The sequence below is a fragment of the Branchiostoma lanceolatum genome, chromosome 5 (assembly GCF_035083965.1).
Source record: "Branchiostoma lanceolatum isolate klBraLanc5 chromosome 5, klBraLanc5.hap2, whole genome shotgun sequence".
NCBI lineage: Eukaryota > Metazoa > Chordata > Leptocardii > Amphioxiformes > Branchiostomatidae > Branchiostoma > Branchiostoma lanceolatum.
Genome location: NC_089726.1, coordinates 11,627,415 through 11,644,622, shown reverse-complemented (window position 1 = coordinate 11,644,622; position 17,208 = coordinate 11,627,415). Strand labels below are relative to the sequence as shown.

Sequence of the window (17,208 nt, the reverse complement as noted above, 5' to 3'; positions counted from 1 at the left end):
GTCACATTTAAATGTCCAGTCTGATATCATTAGTCACTGGGCAACGACCAATGGGCGACAAGATAACAAGAAGACTAGCCAATCAGAACTGCTGTTCTATTTTTAAATCACCTGACGCTATCCTCAGACGACAGTTCGTCATCGTGTTGTTCGAGGAAGGATAGTTTGTGTGTTTTGCCGGAAATCTGTCACAGTTTTGCAGAATTTGCAATCTTTGCAGCCAGACTATTTAAAGCCAGATATCGTCGACCCAAAGATGCCACAGAAGAGAGATTTACACCCGACTTTCGCGAAGAAACGCGTACTAGAACTGGAGTGCAGATACTGCTTGAGCTTCCTGTGTGGCAGAGGAATGAGGGCCATTTTGTTGGCAGACACCAATATTGAACTGTACTCCACAGATCTTCCCCCAGGAGAGTAAGTAATCGTCCGAGTCATTACTCTTGTAATCCGCTGTTTTACAAACTTGGGGCTAAGTTGGGCTAAGGTGGATTTGCAGCGTTGTAACCCTGCCTAGATTTGTTTCTGTCACGATCATGGCCTTGTGGCTTCCGGGTTTTTGTTTTCACCAAGGAAGAGTATTAGTCAGCCACGTCCGCAGAAGTTATGACGAATCGAGAAAATTATGAAAGCTACAATTAGAAAGAAAACGGTGCCAAAATATGCCAGTGACTTATGGTTTAAAGGTCCGTAACGTCATTATTACGCAAACGAACATTGGTGCAGAAAGTGAAAGGGGATGTGTACTTGTTTCAACAAACCTGCAATCAAAAACTGGCTTCGACTGGTGTTGTCTTAAACCATTTTGCTACTGTTGGTCTATTCAATACCAATTGTGCTGACAGTTTGAATGGACAGCTGATCACACTTTTGTGAAATGTGGTGAAATATGTCAATTGAAATAATTTGACAGCTGTGAGAGAAAATATGCAAATGTTCTGGATTGTTTATCAGACCTTGGGTACTGACGTCATTGGGGACAAACTGATCATCTGCCCTGTTGTTTTAAAGGACAAGTTTTGATTGTACACCTGACAATACTTAAACTGTTTGGAAGTGCTTCAAATACTCTGCACTGTAATGTCCTCAATATGTGAAACAGATTGTATCTCCATATGTGAATGAGGGTCTGTTGTGTTGTGTTATGATTGTTAATGTGGTTTTTATCTTTACATTTCAGCACAATTGAGCTTGTAGGGAACACATACACAACAGAAAATTGCGACTGCAAGATTAAGGATATAGCCTGTATCACATGGTAAGTATTACATCAGTACAAAGCAATATCTATTTACTTACCTGAAGTTGAGCATGACATCATTGTTTGCATACTTGTCCTTGTAAGTCTATGGACCAAGCAAGGGTCTTGGACAAAGTTATCAAGCCATGAATATCGGTACAACATGAATATTGTGCTAAACTTTAGAAGAAGAATGTAGTTGTTAACAGACAAAATTGCAAGTGCAAAATTAAGCACAACATCATGATCTTAATCAGACTGTGCCAGTGTGGCCTTCCTTGTCACATTCATCTTCCCTAACCTGAAGGAGTCAAGGATATCGTCTTTGTTTGTTCTTATATAACTGTACACTGTCCTTGGTCGGGATATGGTGCACAAAGCAACAGAAGAAACCAAAGAAAAGTCCAATATGAAGTTCCCATTTCAGTGTCTATTGACCTGAACGAAGACTCATTGGCTTAGTTTCCAATTATAGATGATCAATATGGTGCACACAGGCAACAGTGGCGGCGGCACAGGGGGGGCAGGGGGGGCGGCTGCCCCCCCAAAAAGTATGGTGGGGGGGCGTCGCCCCCCCAAATATCAAGCTGAAACCCTTGTGAATCTTTTCACTAACAGAGATTTTCTTACCTTAGCTTACTCTATCAGCACAATTTGCCTCTCAAAATGCAGGAAATAGCGTTTCAGCGGGTCAAGATTTCAAAATTTTCTCCGACGTACGTTAGCATACTCCCGGATTGTTGTGCCGCCGGCATACATGTCGGGACGGCGTCGCCCCCCAAAGCTCAAGCTGAAACCGTTCTGTATTTGTTCAATCTATCAGCAAAATTTGCCTCTCAAAATTCAGGAAAATTTCAGGGCGTCAAGATTTCAAAATATTTCCGGAGGAGGACGTTGCCGCCGGCGAAAAATATGTCGGGAGGGCTCGAGGGCGTCGCACCCCAAAACTCAAGCTGAAACCCGTCTGTATTTTTTCACATATAGAGATGTCATTAACCTTTTTAGCTTACTTTGTCAGCAAAATTTGCCACTCAAAATTCAGGAAACAGCGTTTCAGTGGGTCCAAAAATTTTAAAGTTTTCAATGTCGCGCTCCGGCGGAAAAATCATATGTCGGGAGGGCGTCGTCCCCCAAAACTCAAGCTAAAACCCTTCCTTTTTTTCACATCTAGAGATGTCATTAAACTTAGATTACTTTACCATCAAAATTTGCCCCTTAGAATTCAGGAAATAGTGTTTCAATGGGTCAAGAATTCTAAATTTTCCTGTAGGAGCATGTCGTGCCTCAGGCGAAAAAATATGTGGTGAGGGCGCCGTTCCCCCAAAATCAAGCTGAAACCCTTCTGCATTTTTTTTTCCAAATGGAGATGTCGTGAAACTTAGCTTACTCTTCCAGCAAAATTTGCCCCTCAGAATGCAGGAAATAGCATTTCAGAGGGTCTAGATTTCAAAATTTCCCGGGGGAGCATACCCCCGGACCCCCCTAGTATTGTCGCGCCTTCGGCGCGACGCCTCGCGCCTTCGGCGCTCGTCTTAGTGACATTTAATCTCAAATTATTTCGCCCCCCCATTCAAAATTTCGTGCCGCCGCCTCTGGGCAACCAACTAGTTTTGTAATTCTGTTGGGAAAAAATATTCAGGATTCCTTGATGTTCAATGATAACAACAACAGTCTGAGAGAGGAAACTATTTTGCACCCAGCTGAAGTGTTTTCCTGTGCAGAACGGACATGGAGTATTAATGACCAAGATAAATCAACTTTGTAACCTCTGCTGATATTGGATATACACACTATACCCTTATTGTCATATTTACTTACACCATACAAAGTTATGGTAACCTTGATATGAAAGACGCCAATGTCGAAAAAGTTGGCAAGGAGCTGTTCAAAAACGATCTAGCTATTAAAATTGACTTGTTGCTGTAAAGATTATCAGATCGTTGCAGGCTTTAGTCCAGGCATTAGAAAAGGAAGAGCTCTTAAAAAGAGCATATATTAACAGTAATGTATATCATTGCTATGGTGAACTACATATATAAACAGGCACTTGTGATGTTAGCTCTTCTTTCTTTGTTATGACACAGCGTGTTTGTGTTTGTGGTTAAAAACCTGCTTTTTGACAAATCTCGCTCAGTGTCACTGAAGATAGATAGTGGATGCTAAGTACAAACTTCCTACCATTTCCAAAATCTATCTACATGTAACTTTTCAGTAACTGCTTTTTTTTTACGTATGTTTCTTTGTGTTTTGTTATATGCACCAGGGCAGGTCATAAGGACTATCCAGGCTAATGGGTTTCAAAATAAACGATAAAATCCACCCGGTGCAAGGGCTTGGTCAAGGTTGATAAGAGGGTGTTTCCAACCTTGGCAGACTGCAATCAATAAAAGCTCTATATTTAGCTGCCAGGCTGAAACCTGATCTCAGTGATAGCTTCGGCCTTACACAACTCGCCTTATCTCAGGACAGAAGGTGTTGTTAAATCTGATCTAGCTGTGGGAGTAAGGTTACTGCCTGGGATATATTTTGATAGGGTTTATTATCAATACTAGTAAGTGTGGGCTTTGAGTATGACAACGGCAAACTGTACTCTGGATCTTGAGAGAAGGGTTTGTATGTGGATGGTACTACGGTAGTAAATGATGACAAGTCATATTGATGAATAGCAGTGCCATGGCCTTACAAATACTATAAGGCCCCAACTAAAAATAGATCTGTATACTAAAATAACTAAATACATTTCTTGTTGTCAAGCCTGTCAGAACGTATTCACATTTGGTACTAAGGGGCTCCCCATGTTGTACAAGTATTAATGCCTTGTGTATGTTCCCCCCCTCCACAGTGGCAATACAGTTGGGTACCATGTGATCCTGCCCTGTAGATCCTGTCTACAGTCCTGTAACAACGGACACTTCTGGATGTTCCACAGCAGTTCTTCTGCTGCTACAGAACGGGTGGATAGAACAGGTAATAAACGACACATTATGATCACACTAGATCTAATCTTGTTCTCCTCTTCCTCTCAATTAGCATACAACTTATACTTAGTTATAGCTAGATAAGGGTTATACCATTTGACAATTTGTGGCTCTTTCTTTTCAAACTTCAATGACTACTTTCTCTAAGCCTAAGGTAACATTTGTAGTCTTATACTTTTATTTTGAAAGAAATGACTTTGTAGTTATGCACTGTGAATACATTGATGCACTGATTCAACAAGTACATATAATGATGTTACATGAAAGTGATGTGTTTACTTTTGTTTCCCTAGGTGCTCAGGTGCTGACTTGGGGAGATCTGTGTGACACTGAGGATGATGTAGGCATGCAGTTCCCCTTTGAAGAATGTGACAGATAAAGGGAAAATGATACACAGTATATCACAGAACAGGGGCAAATATCAAGTCTTTCCACACAATACATGTACATGTAGTCCTCCTCCTGCATGTTCTTTGTATACTTTTCTACAATGAAAAGTGGCAATTTCTCCATGTTTTGTGTCTTTTTCTATGTGATAGGAGGGAATTTCATTCAGGGTCTTCTGGTGAAAATTAGTTCAATGAACAGTTTTTTGTTGGACAACAAATTAGATGGTCTTCAAGTTACGATTTCGTTAGATTTCGCCCCTATGTTACAGCCAATAGAAGGACTGCTGAAAACGATTCCTGCACTGAGAGAAATTCAAAGTGTTAGGTTACAAAATATTGTACAAATCAATGTGAGGATTTTAAGGTTACATAGTTTGGTAAAGGTAAAACTTAAAAGATAATAGGAGGAAATTTCATATTATGATCTTTGGATGTTTTGAGCACAAAATATCAGCATGTTCTTAGTAACTGTATTGTACAGTTTGGTGAATTGCTGAAAGTATTTTAGTCATTCTGTCAAATATCTTTTTTGATGTTCAACTGTAAGCAACTGTATCATATACCTTCCTTTTCATATTAATGTATTATGGGATTTTTAACTATCAAGATCATGTATATGCAAATATCTCATAATTTATTACAAAGAATTTCCATATTTTGCTAAATATGACTTTGTAAATAGCGTATAAATAAATGTGGCAATGGATGGATATATAAAATCCTTTATGAAGGAGAAAGTTTTTATTAAGAGTTCAACTCCTATTTTATTTCAATACAGATCGATGTTAAGTTATCTGTTGTAGCCATAACCTACCAGAGGGATTTGGGATCATTGAGATCTGAAGTCAAGGACCATAAATATAAAATTTAAAAAAAAAACAGGTTTATTTAACAAACTTTAGGTTACAACCTGTAATAACAATTTGTTGAAAAAAGCCTTACTGCTAGTGTATTTGGTGCGGAACTTGACTCTAAATCTTCATGGTCCAAATTCCCAAAATCTAATGAAAATTGCAAACATCAGTGCAAAGATGTAGCAAACTGTCAGCATGTCTCCTTTCTGTACTTTTCTTTGTCTTTATTGTAACAAATACAGATAGCTAGTGTTCTGTTGTTATGTGCCTTTCACACATGGAAGACATCTGTCATTGCTAACCAACTTCTCCATGTAAAGAACATTAATAAACACAGGTGTACATGCAGAACTTATTGTTTCATAGTCACAACTTTTTGTGTTTTGATTACTAGTAAAAGCTGTGGACACAGGAAAGCTGTTCTTCTTGCATTTTAGAACAGCAGATATTCATTGTATGCAAGGGAGTACTAGAAATGGTACAAAAGCACCACCTAGGAACTCTTGGTAAAATTGCAGGTAGTTACACAGAGCCCTGCAATTCATGCTCACCCAAGTTATCATTGTCAACAGCATAATAAATATGTTACTGGGAAATAACAGGTTTAGATTGGAAGACTGTACATGGGATACACAAAACTCTCAGTTTTCCCAAACTTAACCAGTAATAAATGGCAACATTTAAAAATATATGTAAACATGTGTCTTAGAATAATTCCAAGAAATACAATTGTATCAGAAGTCATCATTGTTAGATTGCAACATTTCAACACTGCATTGATTTTGAACTGAACATTAACAATATTGTTTACAGGATCCTATAAAATATTCTAGCTAAACACTAAACTCATCTAAAATATGTTACAATGCAACAGCTGAGGCTCACTGGGTACCCTGACAATACATTACATATTGGTGCAAATGCTTAAAATCAAGTTACATAACTGCTGACACTTAAGTTTTCAGGTAACGTACATACATTCAGCAACAAAAATGAAATCCAAAAATACATAAGTTAAAAATGACTAACACTGCCATGGCAAATAAAATACATGTATGCAGAAGTCACCTCTTCGTTATCATATGCAAGAAATAAAGGGACCACAAACTTCAAAATATCTTAAAAACTATCAAAATGTACTTGTTGAACAACTGGTGGCAACTTGTCATCTGTTGGCCAGAAATCCATAGATACTAGTTGATCCCTTGTTGTTGACAGTGTATTGGTAGACATCTAATAGTTTCTTCAATCTAGACTAAGTACTTAGTGATGTCACCATACTTATTGCTTCACATAATGGCGTGAGATCTAAGAAGACAAAGATAAAAGTTATCTAAAAATGTAAAATATTGTGTGCTCTATAAAGCAGATGGCATCATAGTTAAGTTTTCTTAGGGAAGAACTTTTGGTTGATGATGCGGAGAAAACGATCCTTCATCTTCCCCTTGAACTTGTCGCACCATTCCAGAACTTTTCTTCTTCTTACGACTTTGTCCTGAGGTGACAACATCCTGTACTCCTCCAGGACTGTCGGAAGTTCACTCCAGTCTTTTACAAAGATGAATGGTGGTTTGTGGTGTTTTAGAAGTCTTAGTGGTGCATTGTTGTATTTGTCATTGTTTCCACAGGTGCCAGGAGTCATTCTGTCCTCTATGACCGGGATGGAGCCATACTCACAGGCTTCATAGATACGGTAACACTCAGTGTTCTGTCCCACGGGGCTCAGGGTCAGGTCACTCTGTAACAGGGCTTTTACATACTGTTGTCTGGTTCCAGGTGACTCATCTGGACTCCATCTGAAACAAGGAACAAAAAATAAAACATCGCAATATTGTACGTCATAATTTTATAAGCATGCTTAACTGTCAGTGTAAAACAAAGAAATTGGAAATGTAACATCGCAGATGACATATTTTAGCATTGTGATAATCTCAGTACAGCAGGGACTGCAAGAAATGTTCTTCACTTCATGCAACAAGACACAGTTACCTCTGATGGTAAATGTGCTAAATGCAAGGACAAATGGTTCCCTGCAGTGTACAATTTTTTGCCTGGCCTACAATGCAATGATATCTCCACCATGTGTTCCCTGTATGCCATATCCTAAAGTCTGTGACTTTGCTGTATTCAGTGAAATTAAACCTTACAGACCTGTTGGTAAAAAAAAAGATGGTACACAGCATATCTATATTGATTGTCAAAGACAAGACTTACTCCTCCCTAGCCTTGATGAAACATTCCTTCTGCAGGTCCTGTTTGTTCATGATGTCCATCAGAGCCTGTCTGGAGGAGTTAGGGTAGACTGTCCCCACAAAATTACACAAGTACGGTCGGATACTGTTCACTGGGAAGTCATCCTTGTCTCTTTTGGGAAACTTACGATACCTGAAAAACAAACAAAACATAGAACATGAGTGAACAAGAGTATTGCCAAGTATCAGGCATAGATTGTCATGCTCAGGATTGCATTCAAAGATTCTAGTAGATCCTATAATCAGATACTCAGTTGACTTATCCATTATGAATTGAAAGTCATGGTCCAAGATAACCAGTTGCCTGTAGCACTCATGTGCCATGTCCTGAAGAATCTTACAGTCAAATACAGGAGGAATTTGTCAGGAAACTATTCCTGGCAAAGATCAAATCAAATGTACATGTTCTTCCAAATGCATACATCAAAGAAGTGATCACTGATAGTGGAACGTTTCATACTAGCAGTATACGGACAAACTATATTGAAGTATATTCATAAAACTATACACTTACGTGGCTACTCCAAGTGGCCACTGGAACACAACATCATCATCCACCCATTTGCTGTCATACACCACAAACAGTAGATCCACCATCCCCCCATTTCTCTTCAGATATGGTTTGATCCAGTCATTATCACACTGCTCATTGCCTAGAAGGAAGACTGCCACATTCTGCAGATAGGGGAAGGAGGGTAGGTAATCCAACCAGATGGTGGCAAACTCTATCTTGGACTGTTCCCTGCCGTTGAGAACCAGGATGAGGTTTCTGGTGTCGTGAGGTGCTTTACTGGGAATGACTCCTGGTCCGGTTCGGAATCTGTGGCGGGTAACCATAGCAACGGGTCAAGTCAACAAGACACAATGTAAACAAATGTGCTAGTGCGCAGAGGAAATGAGAGGAAAGTGCCAACTACCTAACACTCACTTGAACTTCAATTTGTAGATTCTCTTGAAACCGTAAGTCCAGATTCCTCCCATCTTCTCCTCTAGTGTACCTCCTAAGATGAACTCCCACAGGTACAGACCTATGGAAAGACAATTATACATAGGGCTTAGCAGTTAGCTACAGATAATGTGCTATAAGTTGTATATAAGTATGAGCTACTAGTATATCATCATGCCTAATCTTTTCTTCAAATTCAGTATGACCAAAAATCATCTGAGCACTTGACAGATCACACACAGTACACAGTAAGAAGTCTAACTCTGGTGACTATACCTTTGGTGAAATACGTAAGTTATTCTTTATCACTGACATAGCAACTTTGCACTAAGACCTAGTAAAAGTTTGATAGAATTCAATCCCATCTGCTGCACAGGCTTCATCTTCCCTCTGACTTCATAACCTTCTACAGTCTGTGTGAAATTCCATTGGTACAAGACGTCATACCAGAGTTCAGTACGTACACCTTTTCTGACATAGAGCTGCAACACTGTTGATGAGTGCTTTTCATAAAATACTGCTTTACAGAAGTCTGACACAAAAACCCATTAGGTCATTACCAGTACACACATTTCGTTATGTGGCATTGCATGGTCGAGTGGCTAGGCTAGTAGACTCAAGATCAAAGGTTCGATCCCTGGCATTCCTGGCTAGAATTTGTGAAAAACAAATAAAGGTTAAAAAAAAAAAAGGACAGAGGGACGCCTTTCAATACTGTGCCTTAGGCACTGTGGATAACAACCCACTGCCCCTACAGCTTCAAAAAGGCTATGGGCCAACCTGTACCTTTTTATACTTTGTTAGACATTGATTAAAAATGTTCATCACTACATGGACTTTTGAATACTACTCACCAATAGCAGCTTTACCCCACACTTCAATCTCAAACTCATCAGACGTGGAGTTCTTCTTTTTGTTGAACTTCTTGCCAAAGTCCAGGTCCTTGTTCCAGTCCCAGCTGACTTCTTTCTTCTTTGGTGCGACCGTCTTGACCCTGTTCTTCTCAAACTCCTCCCCCCACGGGTTCCACTCATCCTCACCCTCCCTCTGCTGGGATCTTCTGTTGATGATCTCGTCATCATTTGGTAAATTTTCCTTCCCTGTTGAGAAAGCAAAAAATCAAACATGATGTTAGTAATGAGCTTCTCATTGTTGACTCACAAATCATGAGTGCTTAAAGCTTAAAACATGGTTGACATTAACATATTTCTTTATTGATGGGCAATCTCTTTCAACCACATTGCATAGCAGTGACGTTAAATTACAAGCCCTGATTGCCATCCTTGTTTACTTATATTTGCTATGATAGTTGCGGCTAATCAGAAAACAAAAAGACAGAGTATAACTGGCACCTTTATCATTATGACAGTATAATACAGAAATGAAAACAGTGTTAAATCCAACTTGGCCTGATCGGGCCACCATCAGTAACAAACAATGAAGTTTAAGTTCAAAGAAGCAAGCAATGTAAAAAGTCTGTGGAATTAAAAAAATACTATAGTGTAGCAAGAGGTGCAGCCTATACTATGACACAAACCCTTTGTTACCCCACCCAATGCCACAGGCTTTGAATTTGTTGATCCCCCAAAGCCAACAAGGATAATACAGTTGTACCCCCTCCACATAGCAAACGTTAATATATCCACTCCCAGCCTTGTACTACACCAGAACACCTTACCGCGAGGACTACTTTTATCTACATCACCCTTCCAGTTACTGGATAGTAAGATATAAGCTGTGTAGAACGTCAGGAGACAGTAGATGCCGACAGCTACAAGTACAACTCTTCTCACTGTCACTCTCATCTTGCCATTTTTGTTGTAGTCGTCTAAAAATCCTCTGTACAGTGCCAATTTTAAAAAGTAGTCTTTTTGTGAAGAACTGTTAGAAAGATAGCTAATATACTAAAACAACTTATTCATTCTAGTGAAATCTTTTTTATTTTTATTTCAATGTTGTGATTTGTCCAGGGATAGCTAGTTGCTGATAGATGTTATGGTCGAACTCATACAGGCATAATAGTCTTATAGAATAGACAGTCCCAATAGCAGAAGGTGTTTGGAATAATCTATTAGAAATTGTAGGGGTTTACTTTAAACTAACAAGAATGAATATTTTCCTGTAATCTGCAAATTCCGATCAAAATAATCAAGATATGTGAGGATACAAGACAAATGCTTCGTTCTAACTCTTATGTTCGTTAGATAAAGGGTGAAACTGGTGGGCGATGGTCAGGCGAAAAATAAAGTGGCACAGTCAAAGTTCAAAATGGCTTCCCTGGATGTCGAAGGTATCGGCGTTTGTGAGGTTCAGAACGAAGATTTGATCCAGATCGCCGCCACAGTGACGTCTGGTCTGGAGCAGATAGCGAAGGAAGAGGTGGAGGAAAAACTGGGCTCCAAAGTGGAGAAATGTCGGGGTCGGATAAAGTTCAACACGCCATACAAAGACTTCGCTCACAAGGTATTCTGCCCCCCTCCCCGACTCTAAATAATTATCTTTATCTGAGCACGTGCTCGATCCATATCGTGGCACATGCAACGCCATGACTGACGCATTACATAATATGTTGCCATTTTAGGGAGATGGTAACATGATATTTATCTATGTATGTGGGACCAGAGTATGTAACTTGACATCATAACTCTACTCAGGTGGAGTTTGTCTTGACTTTCCCTTGATCCCCCATATGTTTACTCACCACAGATCCAAAGTCTTCGGACCTTGGAGAATCTCCACGTGGTTGTAGCTGACTTTGAGAAGGAGGGTCTGGCAACAGACAGTGACACGGTAATGCAAAATATTGCCTAGAAAGATTCCAATCTAGTTTAAGCTACCTGTATAACGTGAGTCTTGATTTATGTTAAGGGTAGACATTGAAAGTATGACAGTTAGGCTTATATGATAAATAGACCCCTTTCCAAATACCGCGGCCATTTTGAATCTAGCGCGAGCGCGCATAATTCGAGCGCGGGAAAAGTAAACAAACGGTAAGCGGTAAAGCTTTGCAATGGCGTCCCCAATAGAAAGCAGTGTTGAGTCATCTTCTGCGGCGAGATGTTCTCCTCTTCGGTGAAATCCATTGATGTATTTGCATGGCACAAGTAGATAATATTGTTGTGGACACTTGGACTCGATATCGGCTAGTAAAATTGTGAATTTCGTCTACTTTTCCACAGTTCCTGCCGGGCTGTTGAGCGCGCGCTACAGTGATAGAATGCTAATATGTCTACACCGCGTGCTTGTAGTTTTCCTAATAATGCTAGCTAGAGTCGAGAAAAAATCCCACAAAACATATACTCTTCGGGCTGTGACCCTTGTAGCTACGTTGAGGTCTATATATAACTGTTGAGCCTGGCTGTCGTGACAATGACAACATCATCTTGAAATTAAGTGAGTTTGGGGGAGGGCTCGTGTTTTCTGTGCAGCGCTACATCGACTTCGCTCAGCAATATTCTATATTTCCGCCAAATGAAATGAAATCCTGAAAATATAGGCTTGAGCTCAATGTCCTCAAATTTGGCAGAATTCCGGCGGCTTTTTTGACGATCTTTTCGGATGCCAAGAATTTAGTCTTGAGGACTCTAAGTATGTGAGTGAAGGTGTGTTTTCCACTGTATGTGGCGTTTCTTTAAATCATTCTGCGCGGCAATATTCAAGATATCTGTTGGCCGGATGGAACCGAAAAATAAGTTAGATAATATTGGCTTGAGGACTGAAGGACCTCAGGCCGATATTTTCCTTTTTTGTGGGGTTTCATCCTGCGGAGGTCTAAAATATTTCCGCGAAAAGTGATGTAATGAAACGCTACAAAGAAAACACGCCCCCTGCTTCACTAACGAACTTACTCACGCTAATCTTGGCACTAAAATATCGTCAAAGCAAGACCTCCTTGGTCAAAGTCAAAGGAGCCACCAAAGTTCCGTCAAATTTCTACTCGCAGAGCCCTCAAGCCTATATCTTCACGTTTCTGAAATATCATCCGACGGAAATTTTAAGATATTACGGCGCATAGTGAAAACACTCCATCTTTACTCACGTACTTTAGGTTTTGATATTTCAGAAAACGCGTCAAAAGAAGCCGCCAAAACTCTGCTAAATTCCTAACCAAAAGGACCTTGAGCTCAAGCCTACATTTTCACGTTCTTGTGGGATTTTATCCAGTGGAAGTATAAAATATCTGCGGACGAAGCTATGTAAAGAAAGGCCTGACAGAACACACGACCTGCTCGTGCGCCCAACGCGCGTAGTTTTCCCAGGCAAAGTTGTCATCGTCTAAATTACGGTCACAACTGGTAAAATTCTGTATATTTCTATCTACGTAGCTACAAGGATCCCAGTCCGAAAAGTGTGTGTGTTGTGGGATTTTTTCGCGACTTTAGCTAATATTATCAGGGAAACCACAAGCACGCGGTCTAAACATATTAGAGTTTTTTCACTGTAGCGCGCGCTCAACAGCCCGGCAGGAACTGTGGAAAAGTAGCCGAAATTCACAATTTTACTAGCCGATATCGAGTCCAAGTGTCCACAACAATATTATCTACTTGTGACATGCAAATATATCGATATATTTCACCCAGGAGGAGAACATCTCGCCGCAGAAGATGACCCAACGCTGGTTTCTATTGGGGACGCCTTACCGCTTACCGTTTGTTTACTTTTCCCGCGCTCGAACCACGCGCGCTCGCGCTAGATTCAAAATGGCCGCGGTATTTGGAAAGGGGTCTATTGCATGAAGTGAACCATTAGGTATGAGTCTTGTTGCCTTCTTTTTAAAGTAGTTTTTCATTGTATCATAAGGTGACTGTCACAAAACTTATTTATTTAATGACTTATGTTATTGCTTCCTGTGTAGATATTTTTTGTGATAACAAAAGCACCAGGATATATTTTTGCTACTGTTCCTTTCCACAGGATGCAGTACTGCTGCACTTCTACCAGCTGGCCAAAACCTTTGACTGGGGTCCTGCAGTGTGTGCCTGGAAAACCTTCACAGGCACATTCCCTCGTGAGCCAGGTCCTCCAAAGAAGAAGCAGAAAGTCAAGGACACTTCCAAGGATACGTCCAAGATGCTGGAGAGATACGAGAACATCATCTCAAGAGAGGGGATGGATGGACAAGACAATGATGAGACTGAGGATGAAGCTGCAGATAGAACAGAATTGCTAGAGGATGTACAGGCCGCAAAAGTAGCAACTCAGAAAGAAGGATTGTCTGAAACTGCAGTTTTACCACCACAGGCAGATGTACAGACCAGCAGTGGTGTTCAGAATGTAGTCACAGATGTCAAAGATGAAACCTCTTCCGCTTGTACAACAAATGTATTAAGTGATGACCATGATAATAGTGCAAGCACTGTATCACCATCAGTTAAAAACCCTGGCCCGCTGAAACCCAAGTTCCGAGTAACCTGCAACAGGGGAGGAGCCAAGCACAGCTTCACCTCCATGGACGCAGCCAGACACTTTGGCGGTGGGATCAATGACGATTTGGGCTGGCCCGTGGACTTGACAAAGTTTGACATTGAGGTTGTGTTGAACATCTACGGTGACCAGGTAACCGTGATGATAGCCCTGACTAAGTTGAGTCTACACAGGAGGAACATCCAACACTTTGGACCAACAACTCTCAGGTCCACTATTGTCTACAGTATGCTTAGGTCAGTGTCTTACCTTTATCATAAATTAAAAAATGACAAAGTTATTTTGCTGGGTGGATATAATCATACCAATGGGGTGAAGGAATTAGATAGCTACAAATATTAATTTGTAACCATCTACCTTACTTGTGTTTAGGTTGATATGTACTAGTACTAGTGTTTTATGCTACTGTATTTTCATGACATCTTGCAGGATAGCCAATGTACAGGCCGGGGAAGTTGTTTGTGACCCGATGTGTGGAAGTGGGGCTATCTCTATAGAGGTAAGGAGACTGGAATCAGCACAAATCCTTATACAGTAGTCTAATTATCTAGTCTAATTATGTAGTCTAATTATCTGTTCTCTTGCTGTGCTTGTATACTTGGACATATGGACTTCGAATTTTATCTTGCTAGAAACGTTTGCCTACATGATCTAAATTTAAAAAAAACCTCATTAGATATCCCACCATAAAGATGAGATTTCTGCATCTGTATAAATAGACTTATTGTATGTTAACCTTTTGCATGGGTTTGGTTGACAGAGACACACTTGAAGTGCTGGAGATTAATAACTAGCTTGTCCCCAGGGTGCTGTTGATTTCCAGCAGTGTCTGCATCTGTCAGGAGACAACCATGAGTGTGCCTGTCCTCGCACAAGGGCTAACATCGCCACTATCAACAACCAGAAGAGGAGGAAGGGAGAGTAAGTCACTAGATATCAGTAACATAGCTTGCTGACTGTGTATGCTTTTGCATATTTGTGATACATGTAGTTGTCTTTTTTACAAAGCTTCAAATCAAATTGTATTTTCTCGATTGAATCAATGAGTCTTCAACTTAACTTAAGTTTTTCCCAGATAGGCAGAGTAGGGGGGAGGAGGTCCCTGGCTAAGGCGGGCAGGCCTTCAGTCTGGCCCAGAAAGTCTTAGGGTCAATGTAGGAAATGTTCTGCTACCTGGTAGCATAGGATAAGGTAGATATCTGATGCACTATTTGAAATGAGATATTTGATGATATGTCTGAACACACCTTACAGAGGAGTTCTGCCTGTGGACACGTTGATGTGGGATGTGGGGAACCTGCCACTCAGGGATGAGTCTGTGGATGTCTTCATCACTGACATGGTCAGTGTTTATTCGTATTTCATTCAGATATAAAACATGTAAGTCTGATTCATGAAATCATCTATTCTTTTGTTATGTTTCACCTCCCTATAGGAATGTTAATGTTGTATTTTTCTTCTTCCATGCACCTGTTTGTGACAGCCATTTGGAAAACGGTGAGCTCTTTTATCTTTGAGAAGTTACTAAGAAACAAACTTTGTTAAGATTTGTCCTTTATGTCCATATAGTTTTCAATCATTATCGAGGAATAGCACTAGCTGTTAAGAGACAAAGACTGACATAAAAAAGTATTGTAGATTAGAGTAGAGTAGATTTCTTTTGCCAGGTGTGAATTCAGGTTTCCAGTTTGGACCACTCTTTAATTCACTGTCACTTACTGTCTGTGTTGGTTGTACATCACTGGATGTCTTTCCATATGTTTGTCCAATCTCGCTTTGAATGTGTTCACATTTGGTGCTGCCACTGCTTCCTTTGGTAAGTTGTCCCAGCATGTAACTATCCCTGCATGCTTTTCCCTACAGACATGGTTCTAAGCAGGGAAACTGGGAGCTGTACCGGCGGACGGTACGTGACATGGGCCGGGTCTGCCGCTACTCCACAGGCAGGGCTGTCCTTCTCACAGAGGACAAGAAGTGTCTGAACAAGGTTAGTCAAGGGAATGCACATGTTCTCATGTGTTACATCTTCATTGGAACCATACAGTGAGCTTATACGTTAGCGGAAAGATAGTGCAACTTGAATTGTGAATGTAATTAGAGTTAAGCTTATTAGAATGGTTATCTGATTCAAAGGAATTGACAATATTCACTTGTGTTATTCTTTTTGTTTTATAGGTTTTAGCTGAGTACGACTCCCTGTGGACTAAGAAGCTGGTACTGGTCATTAAGATGGGAGGTCTGGACGCTGCCATCTACCAGCTGAAGCGGAACAACAATCCCTTCCCAAAGTTCCTTGAGCACGAGCTGCTCTCCAGTAAGCGGAAACAGAAGAAGATGGGGATCCCCAGGAGCGAGAGGGTGGGAGAGCCAATCACGGAACAGCCAGGGGTGGAGATGGGAGAGACTTTGGAAAATGATGCTTCTGATAGCAGAGATATGTCAGACACTTTGACACAGAAGTAAAGGGATGGTTTTGTTTTGCTTTTGTACCCAACCCCAGAGTGAATATGCTCTTCTACTGGAGAGAGAATAAGTGCTTGCTTTTTTGTACATGTACAATGAGATGTTGCCGTTTGAAATTGTTATGATGGAATGTGCCAATATTTCTTGTAGTGGATTTATTCTTGATACACAATAACGCTACTAAATGACTTAGGGAGCATGATACTTGGCAAAGAGAAGCATTAAAAAAATGAGGTATTTTAAAATTCCTTGCTGAAAAGCTAGCTGAGAGCATTGATTTTAAAGTCAATTCAGCAGGATTCAATCATTTTTCCAGATTGTAGAAAAATTAACATGCACTCAAAAATTGTTTGCCTTTTTAATACAGACATTTTTTTTAAAAGCATATACATTCTTCCATAAGTAGCAGCATCAGCACATACACATGTATATAGTACACACTACACATTGCACAAATGTATGATTATATAATGTGTATTATGCAACATCTAACGGACATAAGTTTCTGTTTTCCAAGTTTACGAACAGTGTAGCAGAACATTGGTTTAGACGAGATTGCTTGTCCTGTGTAATATTCAGAGCAGCATCAGTTTGACTCGTCAACAACAGTGAATTGTAAACATCTTCTGCATGTTTGTCAAACAGAATATCACTTTTTGTAG

The 17,208-nt window shown here is 40.2% G+C and overlaps 3 protein-coding genes across 3 annotated transcripts; 2 read left to right on the top strand and 1 right to left on the bottom strand.

The window, feature by feature from the left end:
- Positions 1 to 103: 103 nt before the first annotated feature.
- Positions 104 to 5,812, top strand: LOC136435112 (protein FAM72A-like). Its single transcript, XM_066428340.1, has 4 exons — positions 104 to 417; positions 1,181 to 1,258; positions 4,083 to 4,207; positions 4,512 to 5,812. The coding sequence occupies exons 1-4, from the start codon at positions 257 to 259 to the stop codon at positions 4,595 to 4,597; spliced, it is 450 nt and encodes a 149-aa protein (XP_066284437.1). The 5' UTR covers positions 104 to 256; the 3' UTR covers positions 4,598 to 5,812.
- On the bottom strand, positions 5,320 to 10,495 carry LOC136435111 (ribitol-5-phosphate xylosyltransferase 1-like). The gene is made up of 6 exons (XM_066428339.1): positions 10,338 to 10,495; positions 9,514 to 9,759; positions 8,642 to 8,741; positions 8,228 to 8,533; positions 7,676 to 7,846; positions 5,320 to 7,257 (listed from the first exon to the last, which is right to left on the bottom strand). The coding sequence occupies exons 1-6, from the start codon at positions 10,462 to 10,464 to the stop codon at positions 6,843 to 6,845; spliced, it is 1,365 nt and encodes a 454-aa protein (XP_066284436.1). The 5' UTR covers positions 10,465 to 10,495; the 3' UTR covers positions 5,320 to 6,842.
- A 409-nt stretch (positions 10,496 to 10,904) lies between these two features.
- LOC136435107 (tRNA (guanine(6)-N2)-methyltransferase THUMP3-like) lies at positions 10,905 to 16,921 on the top strand. Its single transcript, XM_066428327.1, has 9 exons — positions 10,905 to 11,122; positions 11,366 to 11,449; positions 13,574 to 14,319; positions 14,513 to 14,582; positions 14,889 to 15,004; positions 15,338 to 15,425; positions 15,567 to 15,580; positions 15,947 to 16,070; positions 16,259 to 16,921. Exons 1-9 carry the CDS (start codon positions 10,928 to 10,930, stop codon positions 16,544 to 16,546), a joined length of 1,725 nt encoding a protein of 574 aa, XP_066284424.1. The 5' UTR covers positions 10,905 to 10,927; the 3' UTR covers positions 16,547 to 16,921.
- Positions 16,922 to 17,208: the final 287 nt, after the last annotated feature.